This window comes from Ambystoma mexicanum, chromosome 6q (genome assembly GCF_040938575.1).
Source record: "Ambystoma mexicanum isolate Mex_15411 chromosome 6q, UKY_AmexF1_1, whole genome shotgun sequence".
NCBI lineage: Eukaryota > Metazoa > Chordata > Amphibia > Caudata > Ambystomatidae > Ambystoma > Ambystoma mexicanum.
The window spans coordinates 157,235,179-157,257,106 of NC_090937.1; the positions used below are offsets into that span (position 1 = coordinate 157,235,179).

The 21,928-nt window shown below is 44.3% G+C and overlaps 1 protein-coding gene across 1 annotated transcript; it reads right to left on the bottom strand.

The window, feature by feature from the left end:
- Positions 1–274: 274 nt before the first annotated feature.
- Positions 275–15,300, bottom strand: LOC138515834 (uncharacterized). The gene is made up of 4 exons (XM_069630580.1): positions 15,131–15,300; positions 14,394–14,465; positions 9,535–9,573; positions 275–3,702 (listed from the first exon to the last, which is right to left on the bottom strand). The coding sequence occupies exons 2-4, from the start codon at positions 14,451–14,453 to the stop codon at positions 3,214–3,216; spliced, it is 588 nt and encodes a 195-aa protein (XP_069486681.1). The 5' UTR covers positions 14,454–14,465; positions 15,131–15,300; the 3' UTR covers positions 275–3,213.
- Positions 15,301–21,928: the final 6,628 nt, after the last annotated feature.

A 21,928-nucleotide genomic window follows, 5' to 3' on the forward strand; every position in this document is an offset into this window, starting at 1 on the left:
ATTTACCTAATTCACAAAGCCCAAAACTGGAGCAAACCTGGAGATGCCTGGAGCATTTTTGAGATTCCTATGTGCAAATGTGGTTCTCAAATGGTTTCCCCAGGCATCTCCAGATTTGCTCCAATTGTAGCTTGTTTGAATCGGGTAAAAGGTGCAAATTAGGGAAACTCGCAGGCGTCACCTGGCTTGTTCCAGTGCGTGCAAGCCTTTGTGAATTAGGCTCTGAGCGCACAAGGAATACATGAGTACACAAACACAAACGCAAAATACAGGGTTTCATTGAAAATGACAGGCTAGCTGTTCTTAATTTATTTTCCTATTTACACGTTATCCACACTATAAACATCACACCTCGAAAAACATGAAAGAGCTTTAAATAAAACATAGAAAAATAATTTTCCATTAAAAATGTCATTGGGAAAGAAGCAACTGTGCTGTGCAATAATATATAACACGTAAATCAATTGTTACAGGTATACTCATGTGCAGGACTGATTTCGGGGAATTTCTGAACATTGATTGATAAAAAGGCTGACAATCTGAGGCCGCCTTCCATGAAGGTCTGAGCTTTCTGGCCATATAGGTTTACTCCTTAGCTTGGAGTAGGCCTTCTGTGTAAGGAGAGACCGTTCCCAGAAGCCCTTACATCAACTGGGGCACAATAAAGATGATGCAGTAATGCGGCAGCATGGTCCAACCTTCTTGCCCTACACACGTTTTTAGTGCCAGAGTCCAGAAGTGTCTGGAGCCATGCGATGACGGATCATGGCAGGTCTAAGATAACATAATTCACATGGACAATGTGCACAAGAGCAAGCCATGCACCCTCCGAATAAAGTCCATAGAAAGCCTGAAAAAAGCCCCTCAGAATCTCAGTCTGGTAGCCCTGGACAGTCCTTCAGAAAAGACACTGATTGCATCCCTATCCCCAGAATCTTTTTTATTTTCCTCATGGGGCAGAATCAAGTACAGGGATGTGGGTGCAGCACCGATTTCTGGGCCTGTTTCCACTCAGTGCAGAAATCTGAATGGATCTTCAAGATGCATACAAGCGGGGGTTTATAGTGATTGCATCGAATGCCAAAGCATTGAATGCCTTAGCATCTAAAAAAAAGAAACTAAATAAACCATTGAATGCATTTTTTTCATTTCATTTTTATTGGGGCCCCCATAAGCCCTGTTTTTTACCCCTTAAAATCCATTATACTTAAAATAAAACCTTTACCTTTGAAACTAATGCATTCAATGATTTTTTTTAATGCATTTTTTTCGATGCTTTTTGCATTCAATGCTTTGTATTCAATGCAATAACTGGATACCACAAGCTGGCACAGCAGGGATCAGTATGGTGTCCACCATGAAAAAACATGGCATTCATCATGGCAATTGTTTCTGACAGACTCCCCCTGCTGTTTAGAAGGTGGTGACACATCCAGTCCAACCGAATAACACCACTCCACAGAGCTCAGAAAACCGATCCCGCAGAAAGCCATGATGTGATATGATATATATGTTCACAAGTGTTTCAAGGCACAACAAGACAAGGGAGGGAGGACAGAGGGAGGACAAGACAAACAATCTTACAAAGCCTTGTGTCGTTCATATTGTGCAAGTGCGACAATACAAAGTGTAGGCGGAAGGGAGAGGGGGAAGTGCCAGGGAGAGGGAGGAGGAAGTGCAATCAGGGCAGCACTGTTCTGGATAAGTGCAGCCAGGGTAGCACGGCCTGGGGTAAGTGTACGGAGGAAGGGGACTGTTACAGTTACAGTCCCTAAGTGAACTGTAGGCCCGGTGGCAGTGCAGGGGAAACTGATCATGGAGGAGCCTGTTACCCAGTGAGACTCTGAGGGTAGCAGGGGAGGGAGAGAGAGAGAAAACAGGAGAAAAGGTAAGTCTTGAGCTGTTTCCGAAACTTTGGGTGGTCAGGCTGAAGTTTGAGAGGGGCATGGAGGCCATTGCAGAGGGAGGCACCTGCAGTGAAGAGAGATCTACCTCTAACTCTCTGCCAATGCGGATTCCCTGACTGGAACAGGGACACCTGTGGTCCTGTTTTTTCACTGGGGTTCATGCTCCATGCAAGGAATCCATTCCAGAATGGGGCAGATGGAGGAAAACCTACGGCAAGGCTTTTCGGCATGGAAACTGGTGCAGACATGAACTTGACAACAGTCACAAATGATTTGCTAAAGATAGCTCAAAGTCAAGCATGAAGACTTGGGACTTGACTTTAGGGTTCAACTTGGACTTCATTCCAGGATGATTCTTACTGACAGGACTGAATGTAGGTTTTCCTGATCTCTGTCTTACATTATAGAACGTTATTTAAAATGGATTTAGCTCCAGAAATCCAACCGTTATCCAGGTATCAATACCTGACAAGCAGACTACCAATTACTAAGTAAACTTTGAATTCATGTGTTTGTTTTCCGTACAGATATTAAATAGATTGAGAAATGATATCAAACCATGAGGTACCCTGTAGTGGGACGGGGCTGGGTGAAATCTAGTTGGTGATAGAAGACCTAGCTGAGGGAGGACTTGGGGAAATGAGCTGGCCTACCCTAGGTTTACGCCATACAGGTCCATCTAAGATCATCGAACCGGCAAGAGCTTTCCATGCTCAGAGATGTGACAGGCCGTTGAGAACCCGAAGAGCACAACCTATACACTTACTGGTCTGTCTAGAAGACTCAAGAGGTCCAGTGTAACTTGCAACACTAGATTGTGTTGCGCCATTGCCGATCCCTGACTGATACTGTCGAATAGGAGGACATTCCAGGAGGCGACTGTAGTGATATGCCTCTCACTTCTCAAACCATTCCCTTTACCAAGGCTGGATGGGAGATTCGTTGAAGGTAATTGAAGTCTATCTGTGGCTTTTTCAACAGTCTAACTCTACAATAAGCTTGAAAGATGTCCTGCATCTATGAACCGTTAGTAACAGGCAGCCATTGTGTCCCCGATAATTCAAAGCGCCCCTTGACGATAGTTAATGGACAATGATTTGAATATTTATGCTAGCTTTAAATAGTTGATTTGATCAGTCATTAGTCTTACAATATTTGACAGAAAATCATACAGGACAATCTTGGGAACGCTGCAGAATATTTTTGTTACATTGAATTTTGAAAGTTGTGTGCAATCGCTTGAGTGGGCGTCTTGAGCCACGTTCTCACCAGATTCTGAAGAGATTTTTTCGTACATGACAACAACCTAGAAAAGGTTCCTTCGTGCATCTCCACGATTGGCCATTGTTGTAATCTCTGTGGTCGTTGTCGTTCCAGTAGAGCTGGCTGTTGAGGTTGTGCTTGCTGTTGATGTGGAACCTGCTGTTGACGTTGTGCTTGCTGTTGATGTGGAACCTGCTGTTGACGTTGTGCTTGCTGTTGATGTGGAACCTGCTGTTGACGTTGTGCTTGCTGTTGATGTGGAACCTGCTGTTGACGTTGTGCTTTCTGTGGGTGGTGTGCTGGCCGTTGTGCTTGCGTTTGAAATTGTACTTGGCACTGTGGACTTGCTTGTAGTTGAGGTAGTTGTGGATGTTGATGTTGTGCTTGGGGTGGATGGCGTAGTTGTTGTTGGGGGAGTAGTTCTTGTAGTTGTCCTGGATGTTGTGGTTGTTAGTTCAGTTGTGGTTGTCATCACTGTTGGTGGTGGTGCTCTCTGTGTAGTTGTTAGAGCAGGTTGCACGGGTCGCTTAATCTGTTGAATAATAAACAAACATAGCAAAGAGTTATACGTTTCTCCTTAAACATGGGATATGTTTTAATATCTCATCCAGTATATTATGACTATACCATATTTGAACCTCATTTATTTCTATAATCAGGGTTGGCGGCTAAAAACAATGGAAGCAACAAATAATGTATTGTGTCAAACATTTAAGGGTCACACATTGTGCAGGGCAACATCAGCAAAGTACTTTGTAAGAACTTTGGGTGAGGCAGGCATTGTATGGACCTCTTGGAGGTTTTGACTGGGAAGAACGCCAGGGATCCACTCGAATAGGAGTGGAGTATAAAAAGGAAAGCACCCTTTCTGTTTCGTGTTAGGGTTCTGGTGGGCAGATTCGTAATGCGGATACCATTGCCTGGTCTCCCCTAAAATGTGAGCTCTCAATCAAAAAGCAAGGCATCACGGGAGCAATACACTTTTAGGTAAGGTGACACAAATTCTATCAGGAATTACACGAGACCTTTAAAGAGCTCCAAGGATGTGACAGGCAAGTGACAAACGTTTTCGTTTTGCAACTAGAAAAATTATGGTAGAATGAGAGTCAAGAAATATATCTGCAAATGCTGAAGCAAACATCCCATCTATCGCGTATGGCGAGCAACGTAGTGAGTCTACAAGGGCATGTGGAGCAGGGCATGGAGGAAGACCAAGAAAGAGCAAGAGCTCTTGACAAAGGAGGATAGTCAGTGTTTTAAGATTAGGGTAAAGGTGAAGTGCTAAACATGAGTGACCGGAAAACCTAGGGAATGGATAATAACACCACCATATGAACCCAGAAGATCTGAGGGCGTGAATCAGGAAACAGAACCTGACGGCAGCCAATATTAGTTGAGTTATGACATTTTATTTTTAGAAATGAATAACTTTTATGCCCTATGACATTTAACATGGGGGTAGTTCTGCTCTCAATATAGTAATACACCTGCTATCTGCTATTAAAATGAAAGACAATTGCCATTGAAACCTTACTGTGTAATCCACAGGCTGATACATGATGTGTGATTTGGTTTATGCATTTGGAGGCACAGTGTTTCAAAGAGAACCATAACACCGTCTCTGCATTCTGCAATCTTAATGGACTTTAGAGGCATTCACTGGGACACTGCGGATAGACAAAGGCAGTTCTAGAGTAGACCCGAGATGGAAGTAGGGGAGTGAAGGGTGAGGCGGGGGGTAACTGGAATTTGCAGACCAATTGGCCAGCCCTTCCCAGGCAATGAAGACATCACTCCATGTCTTGGGATAGTTTGAGACCAGCAGATCACACGATTCCGCACAGAAGAACGTTTATCAAAGATGTGTGAGAACTTTTATTCAACTCTTTGAACCGCTGGTTCGATCAGGTGAGAATTCTTCAGCGTGCCCGTGCAGATGTCACCAAAGCCTTTGACCATATTCCATAATAAAGACTAATAAATCCCAGAGGTGTATCTAAGGGGGGATGGGGAAAACTAGATCTTGGGCAGGTGAAATAGCAGGGAGCCCTGATATTAGAAAATCCCTAAGGTTAGATGGAGGTCAGCATCAAAGAGCTGCAAGCGGCACCCCGACGAGAACGGTTGCATCCAGTGTCCTGGCACCCCGACGAGAACGGTTACATCCAGTGTCCTTATAAGGGATGTTGCGGAGATGGTCCTGCTGTAGGAGCACAGATGCAAGTTGTATGGCTAAATGATGTGGCACTCTCAGTGTTCTACTTAAAGAAGCTATGAGTCCCTGAGTGCATTTAGCAAAGTATTGCTTATGTTACAAGTGGAGATTCTACTGCATACAAAGAGGGTACAATACAATGTTTTCTAACCTATTTTGCCTATTTCTTTTTTTTAATACTCATGATCGGGTTACATTAAAAAAACATTATGCACTAATATTAGACTTTGCCTTTAGAGAGGAAAGGATTACACATTGCTTGTGGCCTCTCAGCCCTGGTGCCACACTCCCGGTTAGGAATCCTACATGCGATAAAACAGATAGGACAGCAGTGTACGGGTTCTTCTCACATATACACACGGTACAGAGCATCGGAAAAGTACAAAACATGGCCTGCTAAAGGGCAAATCTCTGGTGCTTGATAATAAACAGACGTGTGAAGCCAGCCCTTCCTGATCTAGCGAGGTCCCAGAATTCCCTGTTTCTGATTAATGGCCCTGAGAGGTCTCACATGAGTGGGGTGGGATGGGGTTGCCACGCTTCACTGAATATCCTTTTTTCTGTGGTTCTCCTTCCATGTGGATTGGACCTTTTTCTTACACTTACTTTAACATAAAGAGTTGTGTTGCTTCCTTGAGTGGAACCGATTTCTTTCCTTGAAAAAGTGTGATACAATTTCGGTTTTTAGGCCACTGAGCCACCGTCATTGTGGGATATTTGCCTTTCCCTAAATTGGGATAAGTGTAGTTGTGCCAGGTGAAAAGGACCTCACAGACAGCTTGCAAGGACATTGTCACCTTGTTATAACCTCACGAGATGATAACCAAGTGCGTCGAGGACGAGAGCAGCTGTTGTAGGGGTCTGCCTGCTCTCCCTCCTGTTTCTAGGCGCCATCGAAGAAAAGGAGCGGAGAGGGCCTGTGTACAGGGGCACATTGAGGCAGAAGAGCGAATGCAACATGGGCTTATCGTAACACGTTCCATCTACCAAATAGGATTGAAATTGGCCTCTTGTCGAGAGTGGGGGATTTTGAGGTGGTGGAGCTTGCTGTGAGCCAACGAGGAAATGGCTGAGGGCCTGTGGCGTGCCTTCACTGCTGAGGCTGCTAACTGATGAAGGAATAGTATATCTTCTGTGATTGAAGGAGTCAGCAGGAATCATAGTGGCCCCAGGGGGAGGTATCATTTGTGACCCCCGATGTTGTGGGTACCGGACATCCCAGATGTTGCTGTTCATAGCTGATGCCAAGAAGGAAACTTGGTGTTGATTGCTCTGCAGTGCAAGGGGCATGATTGGAGCTGGCAGCTCTAGTCAATGTTGTTAGACTGCAAGGAAGTGATGCTTGGAAGCAGGAGAATACTCTGTTGGGGCCATGTGAAAACAATGATCCCACTGGAGGAGACTTGGCTGATGGTAGGGCCTGCCACAGACATGGGTACAGATAGGAGAGGCAGTATGGCTGGGATTGACAGAGGGCCTTCTGGAGGCTACAAAGCCAGAATTAATCAAAACAGACAAAGCCATAAAACAGATAAATAGTGATATTGGTACAAGTCTCACTGAGTACTGCTCACGTTGCCTCCATACCACCAGCATGAACCTCTGGAGGCTTGTGAACATGTGCCTACTTTTCAGCAGAGGACGATAGAAGAAAGCCAGTGAGGATTTCAGAGAAAGGCCAGAATTTCATAAAGATGTTCTAATGCCTCTTAGGAATGCGCAGAGATGACATTTAGACAAACATCTTTTCAGGCCCAGACATCGAAGCAAAGATGGGGATGTGGAAGCAGGCACACCAGAGCGGAAATCGGATTATTGGAGAGTGTCAAGATGGGAGAGGCTTCTCCTGAAGCCCATGACTGCGCTCCATTAGAAAGTAGAGGAGTTGGAGGTCAATGCATCCATCTTGGGGAACGGTCCTGGGGAAACTTGCTGAAAGGGTGTCAATGACAAAGAAGCCTAAAAAAGAAGGGCTGATTGCTAGAGTTGTGGGATTCCTGCTCCTGTACAAAGCCTTTGTAAATCCACCTATTGATTCCAATGTTACGCCGAGCAAAACACTCGGGACGCAGCCCTTCAGACAGAGCTTCTGGAAAATAGACTCCAAACTCGAGATCCTGGGTTCCCTCCACGAGCGGGCAAACAAAATCGCAGAGGGTTTCAGGAAGAGATTTTTTTAATAAAGGTTCCTTCAGAGGTAATTCATTGTCCGTCGATGATAAGAAGGTATTAAACTACCGGCAAATAAATATGGAAGATATGGTGAGCCAAGGACATATTGCGGTTCTGGTTTTTGACAATATGAAATCTAGTTACACGAGATTTTCCATGAAAAGCGTCAGAGTTTGCTGTTTTTAGATTTTAGCTGAGATTTTCAGGATAAAAGTTTGAAAGTTAGAAACAAGATATTGATGAAGGGATTATTGCCATGGTCTCTAACACAACATAATGCAATGCAACAGACATGAGAAGAGCTATTCTGTTACAGCCATGGGGCATCACAACCCTTCCCAGAGGTCCAGGAGCAAGGGTTAAGTTGAAGGTCTGTTTTGGTTGCATTTCTCGGCGCAATGGTTGTTACTGATGCCAAAGGATGTTTGGCCATTCAGGAGATATTGCACAGATACACTCCAGCCCGACCCCTGAGATCCTCAAACGCAGCTTTTATGCATATACCCAAATAAAGGAAGGAGCGGCTGGGCGGTTGAGATTTCTTGGTGACGAGCGAAGCTTTGGAACGGAGGATTTTCAATGTTTTAAACAAAGCCTCAAAACGTTTCTTTTCCGGTAAAGCGAGATTCTCCTTTTTATGGTGCCCTCGCCTTTTCTTTTCTTTTAGTTTTTCTTCGGTGTCGTCTGCTTTTAAGTGCCATGATGCCCTCGATGTAAGTGCACTATATAAGTAGTTGATTGATTGACTGATTGCTAATTTAATCCTTCTATTTGGTTGGAATCCAAGTTAACACGCCCAAGGATAATGGGACTGACAGTACATTCCAGTAAACTTGGAATTTGAGGTTTTTAAGATGTCACACCTCGGGTTTCCCCTTTCCTCCTATCTGCACCTCTATCCTGCTGAGTGGGGAGTGCACAGTTTAATAAGGTAGTATCACTCTAGGTTATTTGAGAGTCCATTGTTCTGGAAAGCACTGACCTTATGGGATTCAGCTCATTTTTGAGGGCTTTATTTTCCATGGGAATGGAAAGTGGTTGTGGAGTCATTGTTTTGGGGACGTCTACGTAAGTTGTGATACTAGTCTAGCAGGGAAAACCATCATACACAAATTCTGAGTTTGAAAATGGTTGTTTTACTGATTTTGTTTATTTGTGGCTAAATGATTTCCAAAATGCAGTATTTTGTATCAGGATTCAAACAGTAGTTAAATATGATATTGCTACAGTACTCTTATCACAATAATAATAACTTGTTTTTTTATATTGCACTTGCAGGCACATGTTTATGATGTCTTGTTGTGTTGCACTAAGTAACAACTATTGCTATCAAACATGATCTTGGATACATTAATTCTTCATTGAGTGCTGCTGAGGTTACAGCAATGGGCGCATACTTCTGACCCCTAATGCTGCTCATGTGTACATGCCTGTTTCTTGCAGATGCCTGGTGTGGCCGTTGTGGCATGAAAGCACCACAGATCAGAAGTGGGCTATTTTAGCAAAAAACAAGGATTGCTTTCCACGACAGTCAGGTAATAAAAAACCCTTTACAAAATACACCAAGGGTAATTCAAGAAAGGTTGAGAAAAATATTTCCACAGGGCTTACTTTGGGATTGCTAATACAATATGGCCCTTATCAACCACAGTTGGGTAGTGTGAGAAGGACCAATGCATAGGATGAGGAAACACAATAGTGATGGTAACAAGAAGACAAAATAAAACCTTGCAGGAATGGTCTATGGATTGTTCTGGTAAATAAATTCATGAATACAAGCATTATCTGCCCATTCAGCAAAGTGTGGGCGTGCAGGTGTCACCAATGTCTGCAAATATGTTTTCCTGTAATCTTTGGGGTGCAACTGAGTGTTATTTTCAATGCCTCCCCCACACAGAGTTAGAACAACAGAAATAATGGTCATAGGTGGCAATCCTAATTTGTTTCTTCAATTTAAGAAAAATCTCTTGCACTTACACATGGACGTTTTCGATGACGATGACTGGTACTGTCGATCTGAAAAATAGAAGTGGACCGAAGTTACACAATAGCAAAGTTATGAATATTAGTGTTGTCTACTGACATCATGGCTATAACTCTGTCTCCTTAAAGATTGTCCTGATTTACATGGCAGTGCCAAACCATATAATCCTCCTCACTGTCTTTACCTGCTTGCTAACATCTCATCTCTGCCTCTTCTCTCTAGCTCAGTCCCGTTGCTTAAACCGTGCACCTCATTTCTCTTAAAAATTGGCTACTGTTGAGTTCTTATTAGACATAGAAAAAGGCCATAATCAATGTTAATTGTCTTCATCAAGCACTCTTAAATCCCAGTACGGATTGTATTTTGTCATTCATATTTTATTGGTCACAGTAATCATACATTATTGTACATTACTTTTAGAACAATACATGCCTCTGTAACCTTTTACCAAACCCCCGGAAACCGTGAATGACATCACTAAATTCTGCCAAACTACAAATGAAATTCCAAGGCGTTCTTACAACAAAAGATATAAGCATAACCACCTTCTCACAAAATTATACATTTATAACAACATGAAGGCCCTCAATTTCTGGGGTTTGGCATGTATCCCTGGAAAATCATGCATTTGAACAAACTGCATAAACGGATTCCAAGTCTCAAAATACTGTGGCACCTCACTCCTCAGGAGAGCCCCAATTTTACTCACTGCAGCCTCAAAGCTAAAACTCGCCCACCACTCTCGAACACCCCGCGTATAATTGGATTTGCAATTCCGAAGTATAATGACCCAGGCACCCACCAGTAAGTGGGTAATCAATTTAGAAGTTTTTCTTAGGCAATTTATATAGACCCTCCGCATCCCCGTTACCCAGTAAAATTACCAGCAGATCCAGCGGAAGGTCAACCCCAGAGATAGACTTTATGAGAGCAAGAATTTCATTCCAATAGGGCTTAATGAGAACGCATAAAAAAGGTTGGAGAACCTTCACATTTGCGCTAGGTAAATATTGATGATAGTATCTTCTTTCTATAAATAAGTCAGAAACTGAGTTTTGTTACCAGTATAACAAGTGTTTTAATTTGTGTAGCCGGCACATGTTTTGACCCTCAGGGGTCATTTTCAAGGCGGTTTAAGTTGCTTGGATAGTGCGAATCCTAGGTTCAGTTCGGGGGAGAGGCCCCATGTGCTGGTTGAGTGGATAATACACAGAAAAAGACAATTGGAGGCCTGTAGAGCTCTAGTCGGAGATTCCTGGTGGCTGACAGGGAGATTATTTTAAGAGAAGCCATACAACCAAACTTTCTCCCTCTTAACACCTCCATCTGAAATACCCTCCCCCTGCTGCCTACCACTTGTGTGAAACCCTGCTCCAAATCATAAAAATCCTCTGACCCCTGGGGCCCTGAACGGCCAGTCCTACTACCCAACTCATTGAACCTCCATTCAAACTCCAAGGCCCTTGCTTGTTCAACGGGATAAGATATCGAATCCTGCCCTGCAATTAAACCACAAACCCTCACTTGCAACCAAACATGCCTTGGAATAGTACAAGATAACAAAAAGACCCTGTTATGGGGAAACATCAGGTGTACCACCTAATTTGGGGTGCACGCTCCCAATGCAACTGCACACTCAGTTATGCATCGCTAAATATAACATTGCAACATATTCGAGTCTATGCCAGCAACAGCCCATCTCGATGCCCTAGCTGATGCCCCCCACTCAAACCCCAGGACTCCAGACATCCAACCCCAAACCCCTCTTCCCCCTCAATTTGCCACCAGTGAGTCCAAGCTCCTTTGTCTTCTATCTCTTCACACCTCTGGCAGTCTCTGCACCTCGATTTCCGAGATCCAGTGCGATTCCAGTCTGACTGTGAAGCAGAGGAGTCCCCTGTGTCTGCCCCCCTGATCTCTGCTTCCGGAATCTTTAGCACTTCCACTGTCACCTGGAGAGAAGTAAACTGATGCTGAACCCCTTCATGTGTGAAGATGATCCAAAAGGGATAGCCCCATCTTTACAGAATCACCTTATTGTGCAGCCTCTGAGTGAGGGGCTTCATTTGCTGACGCTTCTGGATTATGGGATGTAACCAAGCAGTTTGGGCTGGACTACCCCTTTGGGAGTGGGACCAAGCCTGATTTGCATATGGTCTTTCCCCTTTTGCAATGGCTTGGCAGGCAAAGAACGGTGGTCTGGAAAGTTGCCCAGAGCAATGCCAGAGGTGAAGATTTATTCTAAACTTTCCAGCCATCACCTTTTTGTTTTGCTTCTGGATTACGCCTGGAGCCAACTTTTGAAAAAGGGTGATGTGCTTCCCCTGTGTTTGCATCTTCTGGAAAAAATGTACTCTGGTAAGGACATCCAGAACCAAATTCTTACGTTGTTGAAAGTTCAAAAAAGCACTATGTATGGCATCCAGGGTAGATCTATCCCAGAGATTTCGCCCAGAAGTTCCATAACCAAGCCCTGAACATAGGCCTCCAAGTCTCGATTAGCTATTTCTCTAGGAATTCCCTGGATCCTAATATGTTCCTCCTGCGTGATCTGTTCTCACTATCTTTCAACTTTTCCTCCAAAAATCTATGATGCAGCTCCAGGCCCTGAATCCTATGTTCAAGTCTGCAGTGATTATTCTCCTCCTCACAGTAGGCATTCTCCAGATCTCCCAAGCATTGTTCCACATTCTGCATGTTCTGTACAAACTCACGAAAATAACCCTCCAGCTCCTGTAACGTTGCCGCTATATACTTTTGAATGGTCTGCAGCAACCGGGCAAAATTGCCATTGAGAGTCTTCCTCCATTGTCGACTGTACTGGGCCTGAAGCACCTGCTGGGGTAGTTTTAGCAGATTGTAGCAGGTATTTTATAGAAGAGAAAGATTTCTCCTTTGCTTTCTCCAGCTTCATCCTGAAGAACTTTAAACCTGGGCCACCCCAGAGAACTGCTGGCAATAGCACACAGGTACTACCAGCATCCGCCTTGTGACAAGGGGCATCATATGGCTTCCTCCAGTTTATGCTTGCCATTCATACTGGGTCTCCTTCAGAAATTGTACACAAAAGGGTGTGATGATCCGAGAAGCCTCCCACTCGAAGATCTAGCCTCCGGGTCAGGCCTGCCACTGAGTCTTTGTCCGCTCCAACAATCCAGCTGTATCTTCAGTGACCCCCCACCTCAATCCAGCCCCCGAACGTCGCTCCGTGCTAGCCATTCCAACCACCGCTCGGGGTTCAATGGACTTCTGCTGGGGGGGTAGGTGGGAAAGAGCGACAGTGAGCTCTCAGGGGCTACAGATCCCCCCCTCGCAAGACAGCCACTGGCGTTCACTCTTTGTTGGTCATTCACCGTGGATTGTATCCACAGCCTCCCACTGTCTGCCATCTTGGAGGCTCGTCATCTTGCCGACTGCCCCAAGGTCGCTGACGCAGCTCTGCGTGTCCTTGCCAGTTCTGCTTCAGCCAAATGTTCCTTGTTGAGCATCAGGCCATCCCACTGCAGATACCTCCGTTTACAAACATTAAAAATGGCTCCTCATGTTGCAAAGATCCTAAATTTGGTTCAGTGCTGGGGAGCTCAGGAGAATCACATCTCTATTGGGTTTACACCATGCCACCCCCTGCCCCCAATACAAATGTGACCTCTATTTGTCTTCCGTCTATCCTGCCATGTGATTTTAATGTGTCTGGCCACTGGATGGCTGATACCAGGATTAGGTCATCCATTGCGATGGTGCAAAAATGCATTGAACAAATATGATTTCTTGCATTAAGGCAATTGTTGCTGTAGTGCTCATTGCATCTGCACCAGTGCAACATTTCTGTAATACAGGCACTGGTTTCAGGTAATAAATGTCCACACCTCTGCAATTGAATGATAAAGACACACGCACATTTGCCATTGCACTCACAACACCTGATTAACAAACTTTTTTGAGAATGTCTAGTTAAATACTACCCCGAAGAAGGCACTATTGCCCTCCATCTATAAATCTCTATTCTTGAAGCCCACATCCTGGCCAGTAACTCCAACCATACCCATACCTCCATCTCTTCCTTTCTCCACCCTAACCTTGGTTGGGCCTTAGGCATAAAACCAAGACCAGTCTCCTCGCAGTTTGGGGCAACCTACTGCAATTGTTTTATGAGCAACACGCATTGATGAGGGACATTTTTGGTCCGCTGTATTTCTTGGATACTTTCTACAACTGGAGAAGTTATAAGCTCGAAGGAGCGTGGATCTCCCCTGTGTGGAAAGGTTTTGCAGGGCTTAATACTGGACGTTAGCCTCCCACTAACTTTGACAGACATGGGGACATGGACATCACGTGATGTACCCAGGTTCACTCAGTTTGGCCAATTGGAAGAACTCGGCTATCCAAGTGACCCAAAACAAAATTAAGGGGCTCTTACTAAACGTGGTGAGGGGACCTTGACATTCCCGTTATCCAGAGTCATGTGTTGGGGCAACGTAGGGTCTCCTGAATGGTGGGGCACCCAGCTGTGCTTCAGGGGTGGAAGTGGCATCCGTTTGGCCCTCTGCAGGTCTCCCAGGTCCACAATACTCCTCCGCTAGTGACTCATCCATATCTCTTTCAGCCCACTGCAATGCCAGGGCTTGAAATGCACTCATCAGGCACAGGTTCCCACAAATCTATCCTACATGTGAGACAGCTGCAGGGTATCTGCAAGTCACCCACAACGGCGACCACTGTCGCGTCATTCTCAACCACAACAACGCGCAGGATGAAATGTTGCTGAATTTTCCTTAGCGTGGGTCTCTTTACAGAGCACACTCCATTGCTACTTAATGGTGGATATTGTCATGCATATTTTCAGAATAATTACCAGTGTGCAATGCAGGGCAGCCAAAAGGAGAGCCAGGGCACACGAGAGTTTCATCTTCATAAAATGGGATACCTGTAAAGTAAAAAAACACATTTTAGACGCACGTTTGAACGTTTGCACAAGACTAAAATAATCTATTATTGTCTTAGAAGAGCACAAGCGTACATTAGTAATTACTGGTCTCAGACCGTGAAGCAATCCTCTTTAACTACAGTAATTACACACATCGCTGTGTAGGCTTTTCGGAGAATCTTAACCTCATAAATGCCACCTCCGCCGCCCTGGAGAGGCAGGAAGTCACATTCCATGAAGACCTCCCCCACCCCCTCCTTGCATCATCTGTACCACTACTCAAGGGTCTGTCATTACTGGGAGGAGAATACCCATTGTCCCCAGTACAACTCTGTGCTTTATCTCACTGCCTCTAAGTACAATATGTAGTGTCCTAACATAGCCAATGGAGGGTCCATTGGCCCTTAATGACGTAATGCAATTACTTGTGATATATACACCAATATTGAATTGTCCGAGGAGAGCTTTAGCCGTGAAGCTGCTAGTAATGGCAATTACAGTAAGCATGTGTCTGAGGAAGGGGGCATTTTGCAGTCAAGTCAATGGCATCAGCAAACAAGATCAAGAAATAAGTACTACAACATTTCAAACGGCACCATTGAACCTTGAGACCTTAAATAAGAAAACTGTTCTCTCTCTTGGTTACACCAGTTCCCAGCATTTACCTGCTTCACAGAAAGGTCCTTTACCGTTGCAGGATCTGACTGCACTGCCCAGGGCTCTTCCAGAATACCGCACAGATCTGTGTGAGAAGTTGGGGAAAGAGCTTGAGGGAAAGAACCGCTTTTTGACAACCCTGCCTCTGACACCGTCTGCGTCAGCCGTGATACCGGGACTTAAGTCTTGGACGGAAACAGGTCCGAGCGATGCCGGCTGGAATCAAGTTTGGATTAAGACTGGTTCACCCCTGATTACTGAAACGTGCAGGTAAGCAAGGACAGCCAGCTTTCTTAAACGTGAATCACCTGAGCACGACCGTTGGGGATTTGAGGCAAATGACACATCCGCAGCACAGTGGAAATTAGAGAGTTGCCAATACAAGAACTCAAAGTAGCAGCAACCGTTGAGGAGTTCCAGCCCCCAGCATAGAAGAAAGTTTTGGAAATTCAAATATCTACATAGGCTCCATTGCGACTACAATTAGCATCATTGGTTGCTACTAGTCTAGATCACAATGCAAGTAATTGCTTAAAGCGTGGACCTAGCTCAACAGCAGAATAGCACTGAATAGGGTATGGGTATCCAGCATATGACTGGCATATTTTAACAGTAGCGCAGTACTCTGAGTTGTGGTTTGTGTGTTAGTATGTGTGTCCATGAAGATTAGTGCTTGGTCAGGTATTGTTGAAAAAGCCACGGTTTGAGAGCTTTGCAGAATTGGTGAATTGTGGGGCATTCCGAGGCAATACCGGGGTCAATTTCCATAGGCAAGAGGTGTAACAAGAGAAGGATTGTTGTAGGGTCTTCTCTTTTCAGACGAGTTATGGTTTAAGCCAGTTGAACGATTTGCTACGCGTGGAGTGTGTGCCGCATATTCGCCTATTGGAAGAATTCTGTCTATTTCTTATTGGCTGGCCAGATTAATCCAACAAAAATAACAATAAAAATATATCTTTTATGGAACAATAAGTAATCACAAAAAAAAATCCTTTCTTCGCAGGAATCCGATTATCACAATAATGCCCGGATATCTCCTTCTAAAATTATTTTTACACAATTGCAGTATCCATTGCTTTCGTAGAACTCTGGGAACTTACTCTGTGTAGTTTTGCAAATGTTGGCTGTTGCTCAGGGCCATTTTTGCAAGCATCATGTTCATTAGGGTAATGATTCTCGCTGTAAATAAATGACCATATCTCAATACTTGCACGTACCCACTAACATCTTCTATTGTTTTGTCAATAAAATAGAATTTATTTTGTTATGTCTATCCTGTTATTTTTGAGAATGTGCATATTTTGAAATACTTGCATCACGGAAAAATCAGTCAATAGAACAAGAAGTACCTACCAATCTTGAAAAGAGGATCCCGGAATGGAAGCAGGGGTCGAGAATTGGCTACAAACAAAAGACTATAGAAATAAACCAACCATAGAAAACCGTAACTGAAGAAATAAAAAAGTAACAGACTTCCAAAAAATCAATATCATGAAACAGATGTTCTGGGAAGCCTCTGCCAAGGAATTCAAAAACATAATTGGCAACAAGAATCCCAGAAAAACAGTGGCTGCCACAAAGCTTCCTCAATGTAAAACAGATGGAGAATCAAGTGGAAGGAAACAAGCTGTTGCCACCATCACCATGGTGCCTGTTGATGCTTCTGAGATGGTAGAGTCATTTTGCCAGAGATATGGCTCTAGTTTTTTGAGTACTGCGTTTTTACCCTAGTTGTAGATGTCAACAGAGAAGTGGTGGTGCATGTGTGTGACCCCACTGCCTAAAAAGTCTGTCGCGATCAACAACATGCCAGCAACTGTCAGCCTATCGCCAACCTTCTCATAACTGGGAAGCAATTGTACAGGATCCGTGCATATACAATCAATCAACAATGTTAATTAAACAAAGCCCTATGTGGGTATGTGGCAAAACTGAAACAACACTCTTTGACATCAGGGAGGATCTTCTAAACACATTTGACGCAGGCAGAGGAGTAGCATTTATTCTACTTAACCCTACAGCAGACTGACACACGGTCAACCACATCAACCGGGTAACCACAAACAAGGACATCGCTAACGTACAAATGATGTCTTTCTTCCTTTCTGAAAGAACACAACAACTCCAGTCCATATTCAATGCATACATGTGCCCAGTGGCTGATATAATTATTGGCCATGGCCTGAAATGTTAGATGTAGGTCTAAGCAACGCTGACCTGATTTACAGTCACAAAAACCGCTCGTCGTTGCTCACACCTAGTCCTCTATGCAAAATGCCTGACGTACATCCAAGCATGTATGTACACGAGAGGGAGGATCTCTCTGAAGGAGGTCCTTTTCACCAACAGATCACTTCTATCTGGATCACCACCTTTTGTCAAGAATGGACACCTGCACCGTGACATACTGTTTGATTCTGCACTCTTACCTATGCCCAGAGAAAGCTAAGAATTAGTGCAGCGGGATCACTTGAGGAACATCTTACTATCCATAACTAACTATTTATTTATTTGAATTTTTATAATGCGCCACTCATCCATAGGTCTCAGGGCGCAATCCTATGAAACAGGCCCAGAAAGAGCCCTAAGCTTACACCAACATGGCTATTTTAAAACAGCATGTACCTAGTCCTGCCAAAAATGGCAAACAAAAATGTTCACGTTGACCAAAATATGGCAACCAAACATTTCATTGGATTTAAGAACTCTGACAAAAATGCGGGTCACGAGACCTTACATTGGCTGTCTGTAGAGCTGTAGATACCCTTTAATGACTCTGCATAGCACGCAACCATTACTGGTCAGCTAGACCCAACCATATCCGCAACCTGTTCTCACACTACACACTTGGTTCCTCGACGCCTCACAAGACATCATCTGAAAAATCTAAATATACACAGCCAGGGAAGACCTCTATTTTTCCCTCACCCCTAAACTACGAATAGAAAGGGACACCCTGACATTCCATATAAAGCTCTTTCAACTTTGTTTGTGACAGTCCATGTGACTAGATCCTCCCTGGCGCATCAGCCAGTATGTGAATCACTGCATGTTTAACAATAGAAAACGTAACCCTTTCCATTTCAGAACTGTACATTTGCGCCCATGTAAACCACTGTAGCCATAACAGAGCCATTAATCTAGCAGTTCAGCAGACAGTTTGCTAAACCCCGGAGCTGCTTTTTGGCAGCTGGTAATGCCCTATGCCAATCACCAAATAGGAGTGACTACAGTGAATAATGTTTGTGTTATATGACATATGTACTTTGTACGCAGAACTCTCTTTGTTTCTATTTTCCATCTATCGTTCAGTAAATTAAGAGTGTCTAGACTTATATGCAGGCATTAAGTCCCCTGTTTGTCTTCCATTTCCTATGCTAAGGACAACTCTATTGAGACAAGGTCTACATTTATTGAGGGTGAAGTGTTATAGATCATTAGTACCCGGCGCGTGCTGTACACCGGGAATACTACATGTGGATTGGCTCTTTTTCGAGCCATACCACAGGGTATTCCCGTGTATGTTAGTGCGTCCCATGCGTGCCGGGGTACTCTGTTCCCGGCGAGGGGTGTGGCAGCTCCTTAGCCAATGGGGAGGCTCGAAACAGGGCAATCCCCACTCCGAGCCTCCCCATGGCTGGAGGCTGCCTTTGTCCCCTGCTGGGGACTCAGATAAGTTTTTTTTCCTCCACCCCCCCCCCCGCAAAATATCCTCTCAGCGCCCTCCTAACCCCACCTACCTTCTTTTTTCTTCTTTTCTTGGGAGCAAACGTGCTGGAAACACTCCTGTTCCCAGCGCGTCCGTCCCCGATGGCCACCATGGAAAGGGAAAATGGACTACGTTTTCCCTTTCCCGGCGACCATATTTTTTCACTTTTTTTTTCTCGCTTTCGAGAGTTTCGAAACAGAAAAAAATGCCATTAGTACCCCGGTCTAACGGCCCGGGGTACTAATGGCTATAAGACCCTCGGCGGCAGGCCAACGGCCCGGGGTACTAATGGCTATAAAACCCTCGGCGGCAGGCCAATACCGCCCACAGTAATGCCCCCGGGGCTTCGTTAAGGCCCTAGCTACGCTCAGGCCTGTAACTACGGCCCCGGGGGCATACCTGGGGCGGCATTGGCCCGCCGCCTCGGGTCTTATTGCCACAATAGTCCTCAAATGAGAGATAGAGCCACTAGTTCGTGTAAGGCATTGATATAGCTTTATATATTGAGGGAGCGATATTGACCCCCTCCCAAGGTCTATTAGGCTTTTAGCACATAGTGCCAGCGGTAATAAAGGTTTTGGAGTTGCCATGGTGAAGTGAAACATGTTAGTTTAATAATGAGTAAAGTACATAAAGCTTGATTTTAACTTAAATGTGGTTTCAGTTTGTAATATTTAAATAACTAGGTTATTTTTTATAAGTTGAGCATTTTAATTGTAAACTTGGGCAAATTGGGACAGTTTTAGCATGAGCTTGCTTTAGGAGTAATGCTAAAGTTAACTGTTTTTCTTTCCGATATTGAAAGCCTTGTTCCATGTTGTAGCTTTCACATTGCTGGGTTCAGTGCTCAAGTCGACGGAGTCCACCCATTTTATTTCAGAGGGTGTAACAGTCCCCCAGCTAAAATGAGAAACCTTGAATGACCTCTTTGAATTATGAATAAAGGCTGACCTCGGGGATCAGCTGGACACTTCACCATTGCACTACATAACATGATGAAAAATAAAAAACAACTAAAGGTGAAATGTCGCATTTGTATTGGTTCTCAGAGTTTAAAACATGCACACCTTTTAAAGTTTTCAAAAACACTATTAGAGAAAAATATCCTCTCTTGGTTTTGTGTTTGGGTTGATTTTATAAAAGGCAAATGCCATTCAAACCTGTACAATTTGGGTGGTTATGCAAAGCCAATTTGATGAAATGTGCATATTTCACCTTGATATGCTAATTTCTGGCGACATTGCATCTCATTGCGTTTGTTGATGAGTCCCCCCACTTTAATTTTTAGGACTTGACCCCTGGCTGGGTTAAATTAGGTTGGAGTGTCTGGTTGAAAGGAGTCCTTTGGGGAATTGCTTTGCTGTTTCTTGAATAAAGAGAAATTGTCTCTTCTGTTTCCCTTTCTGCTTCGGAAGTCAGAATGCCTGGAATGCAGTCAATATCAGTAGTTATTAATTCCGAACATTCTTATTGGCTGAGAGGGGGTCAATAATGACTTCCATGTGCTAATACAGTTTGCTAATTTCTGTAAATGTTATACTCTGAGCATTCGCATTCGCTAATGCACTGAATGCTGCTTTCAGGAGGAGCAATGGGCAGCGTGGGAGCAGGGATTTATTTTGCCTCAGCTGCATGCTTTACTTTGAAGACTAACCCGCACCCACACTTTCAAAAACCCAGCACTGCTGGCAGCCACATCTGACACTGTTCAAACTACCTAACACTGACTGTGCAGGGCGGGGAAGCCGATTTTGTTAACAACTGTACTTAGAAGATGTTTCTTCATTAAACAACTCAATTAAAGCTGTACAACACACAAAGATAGAAAACATGTATACACTATCAATAAAAATGGATTAGAACATCTGTGCATATCTACTTACCTTGAGCAGGCTGGACGAAGTGTGTTGTCAGTTGGACCGTTCTTTTGTGTACTCTGTACTCCTACTGGAATATGTTGCCTGGCCGGCGTTCTGATATTTATACCGTGCAGTAAAACTCCATTGCAACAGGGGCATATTTTTTCACTGACTGAGACGTAGGTGAGAGGCCACATCCTGGAAACCGGCTTTTGTTATGGTTTAAAGGTTTCTACCCTCAACTCCCACTCATGATCCACTGCATGGTTTTATGCAACATGACTCATTCTTCCCGACCACTGCTCAGTTTCGTTCATATTACACATATGCAAATAACACTAATAGAGATGATTTCGCTAACAGTGCCATATCATCCAATGCACCCTCAGATGAACACAGTAGGGGGTAATTTCCAGACCCCCAGTGTGAGAAACCTGAGGGTTTTCTCCCAGTAAGACATTGAGAATCCCTTATTCAGGTGACCAGGACACAGCCACCGCTGTTGGATCCAGTTCCTGGGGGTGGACCAGTGCGGCAGGATCACCTGGGTAGGAGAACACAGGGTTATGCTCAGGGGAATATATTCCAGGTGAGACACGGTACCATCACGGGGAGGATGGTGAGATGAACGAAGTCCCTGAAGCTTTTATAAACTATTTCCGCTCATCATCTCTTCAACTGAATCTCCCTTACCCAAAGGTAAAACCAACAACTCACTCATATCTGATAAATACCCTACGAGCACGAACCCCATGAGAATCAAAAACTGCCTCTCTCAGAATCCTTGCTTTCCTGTTCCCGATCCAAATACTCCCAGTCATTCTTCTTCCCGTCCCTTTGACTGCTATCTTTCGCACTCCCAACCTGCTAACATAGAATACTACAATTCCCACAATCCCCTATGTTCTGTTCTCCATCCCGACCATTCTCATCCATTTCACAAACGTTCCCTATCCCGTCCTGTAGGATACTCTGACATTCCAATCCCCCTTTTCCGACACAAACACCTTTACACACCCAAGACAACAAATCACTTTTGTGAACTGTGATCAAAACCAGACTAATGCTAAACCCGTTTACCTGACATGTCTCAACCCAAGGGTTCGGCAAAGTCAGGCAATTAACCTGAATCACACACACCTGATGGCCCTTCCTTTTCCCCACAGGGATAAAAGGTGGAGCAAGAGATCACAGTACAAGCACGGCAGACAGCACAAGACGGCTAGTCAGGCCCGGCA

Excerpts from the sequence above, each read along its gene's own strand:
- LOC138515834 (XM_069630580.1), bottom strand. The coding sequence starts at position 14,453 with ATGAAGATGAAACTCTCGTGTGCCCTGGCTCTCCTTTTGGCTGCCCTG. Across the intron at positions 9,574-14,393 it reads CTGCCCTGCATTGCACACTG|ATCGACAGTACCAGTCATCG; the intron begins GTAATTATTCTG and ends TCTATTTTTCAG. Across the intron at positions 3,703-9,534 it reads GTCATCGAAAACGTCCATGT|ATTAAGCGACCCGTGCAACC; the intron begins GTAAGTGCAAGA and ends ATTATTCAACAG.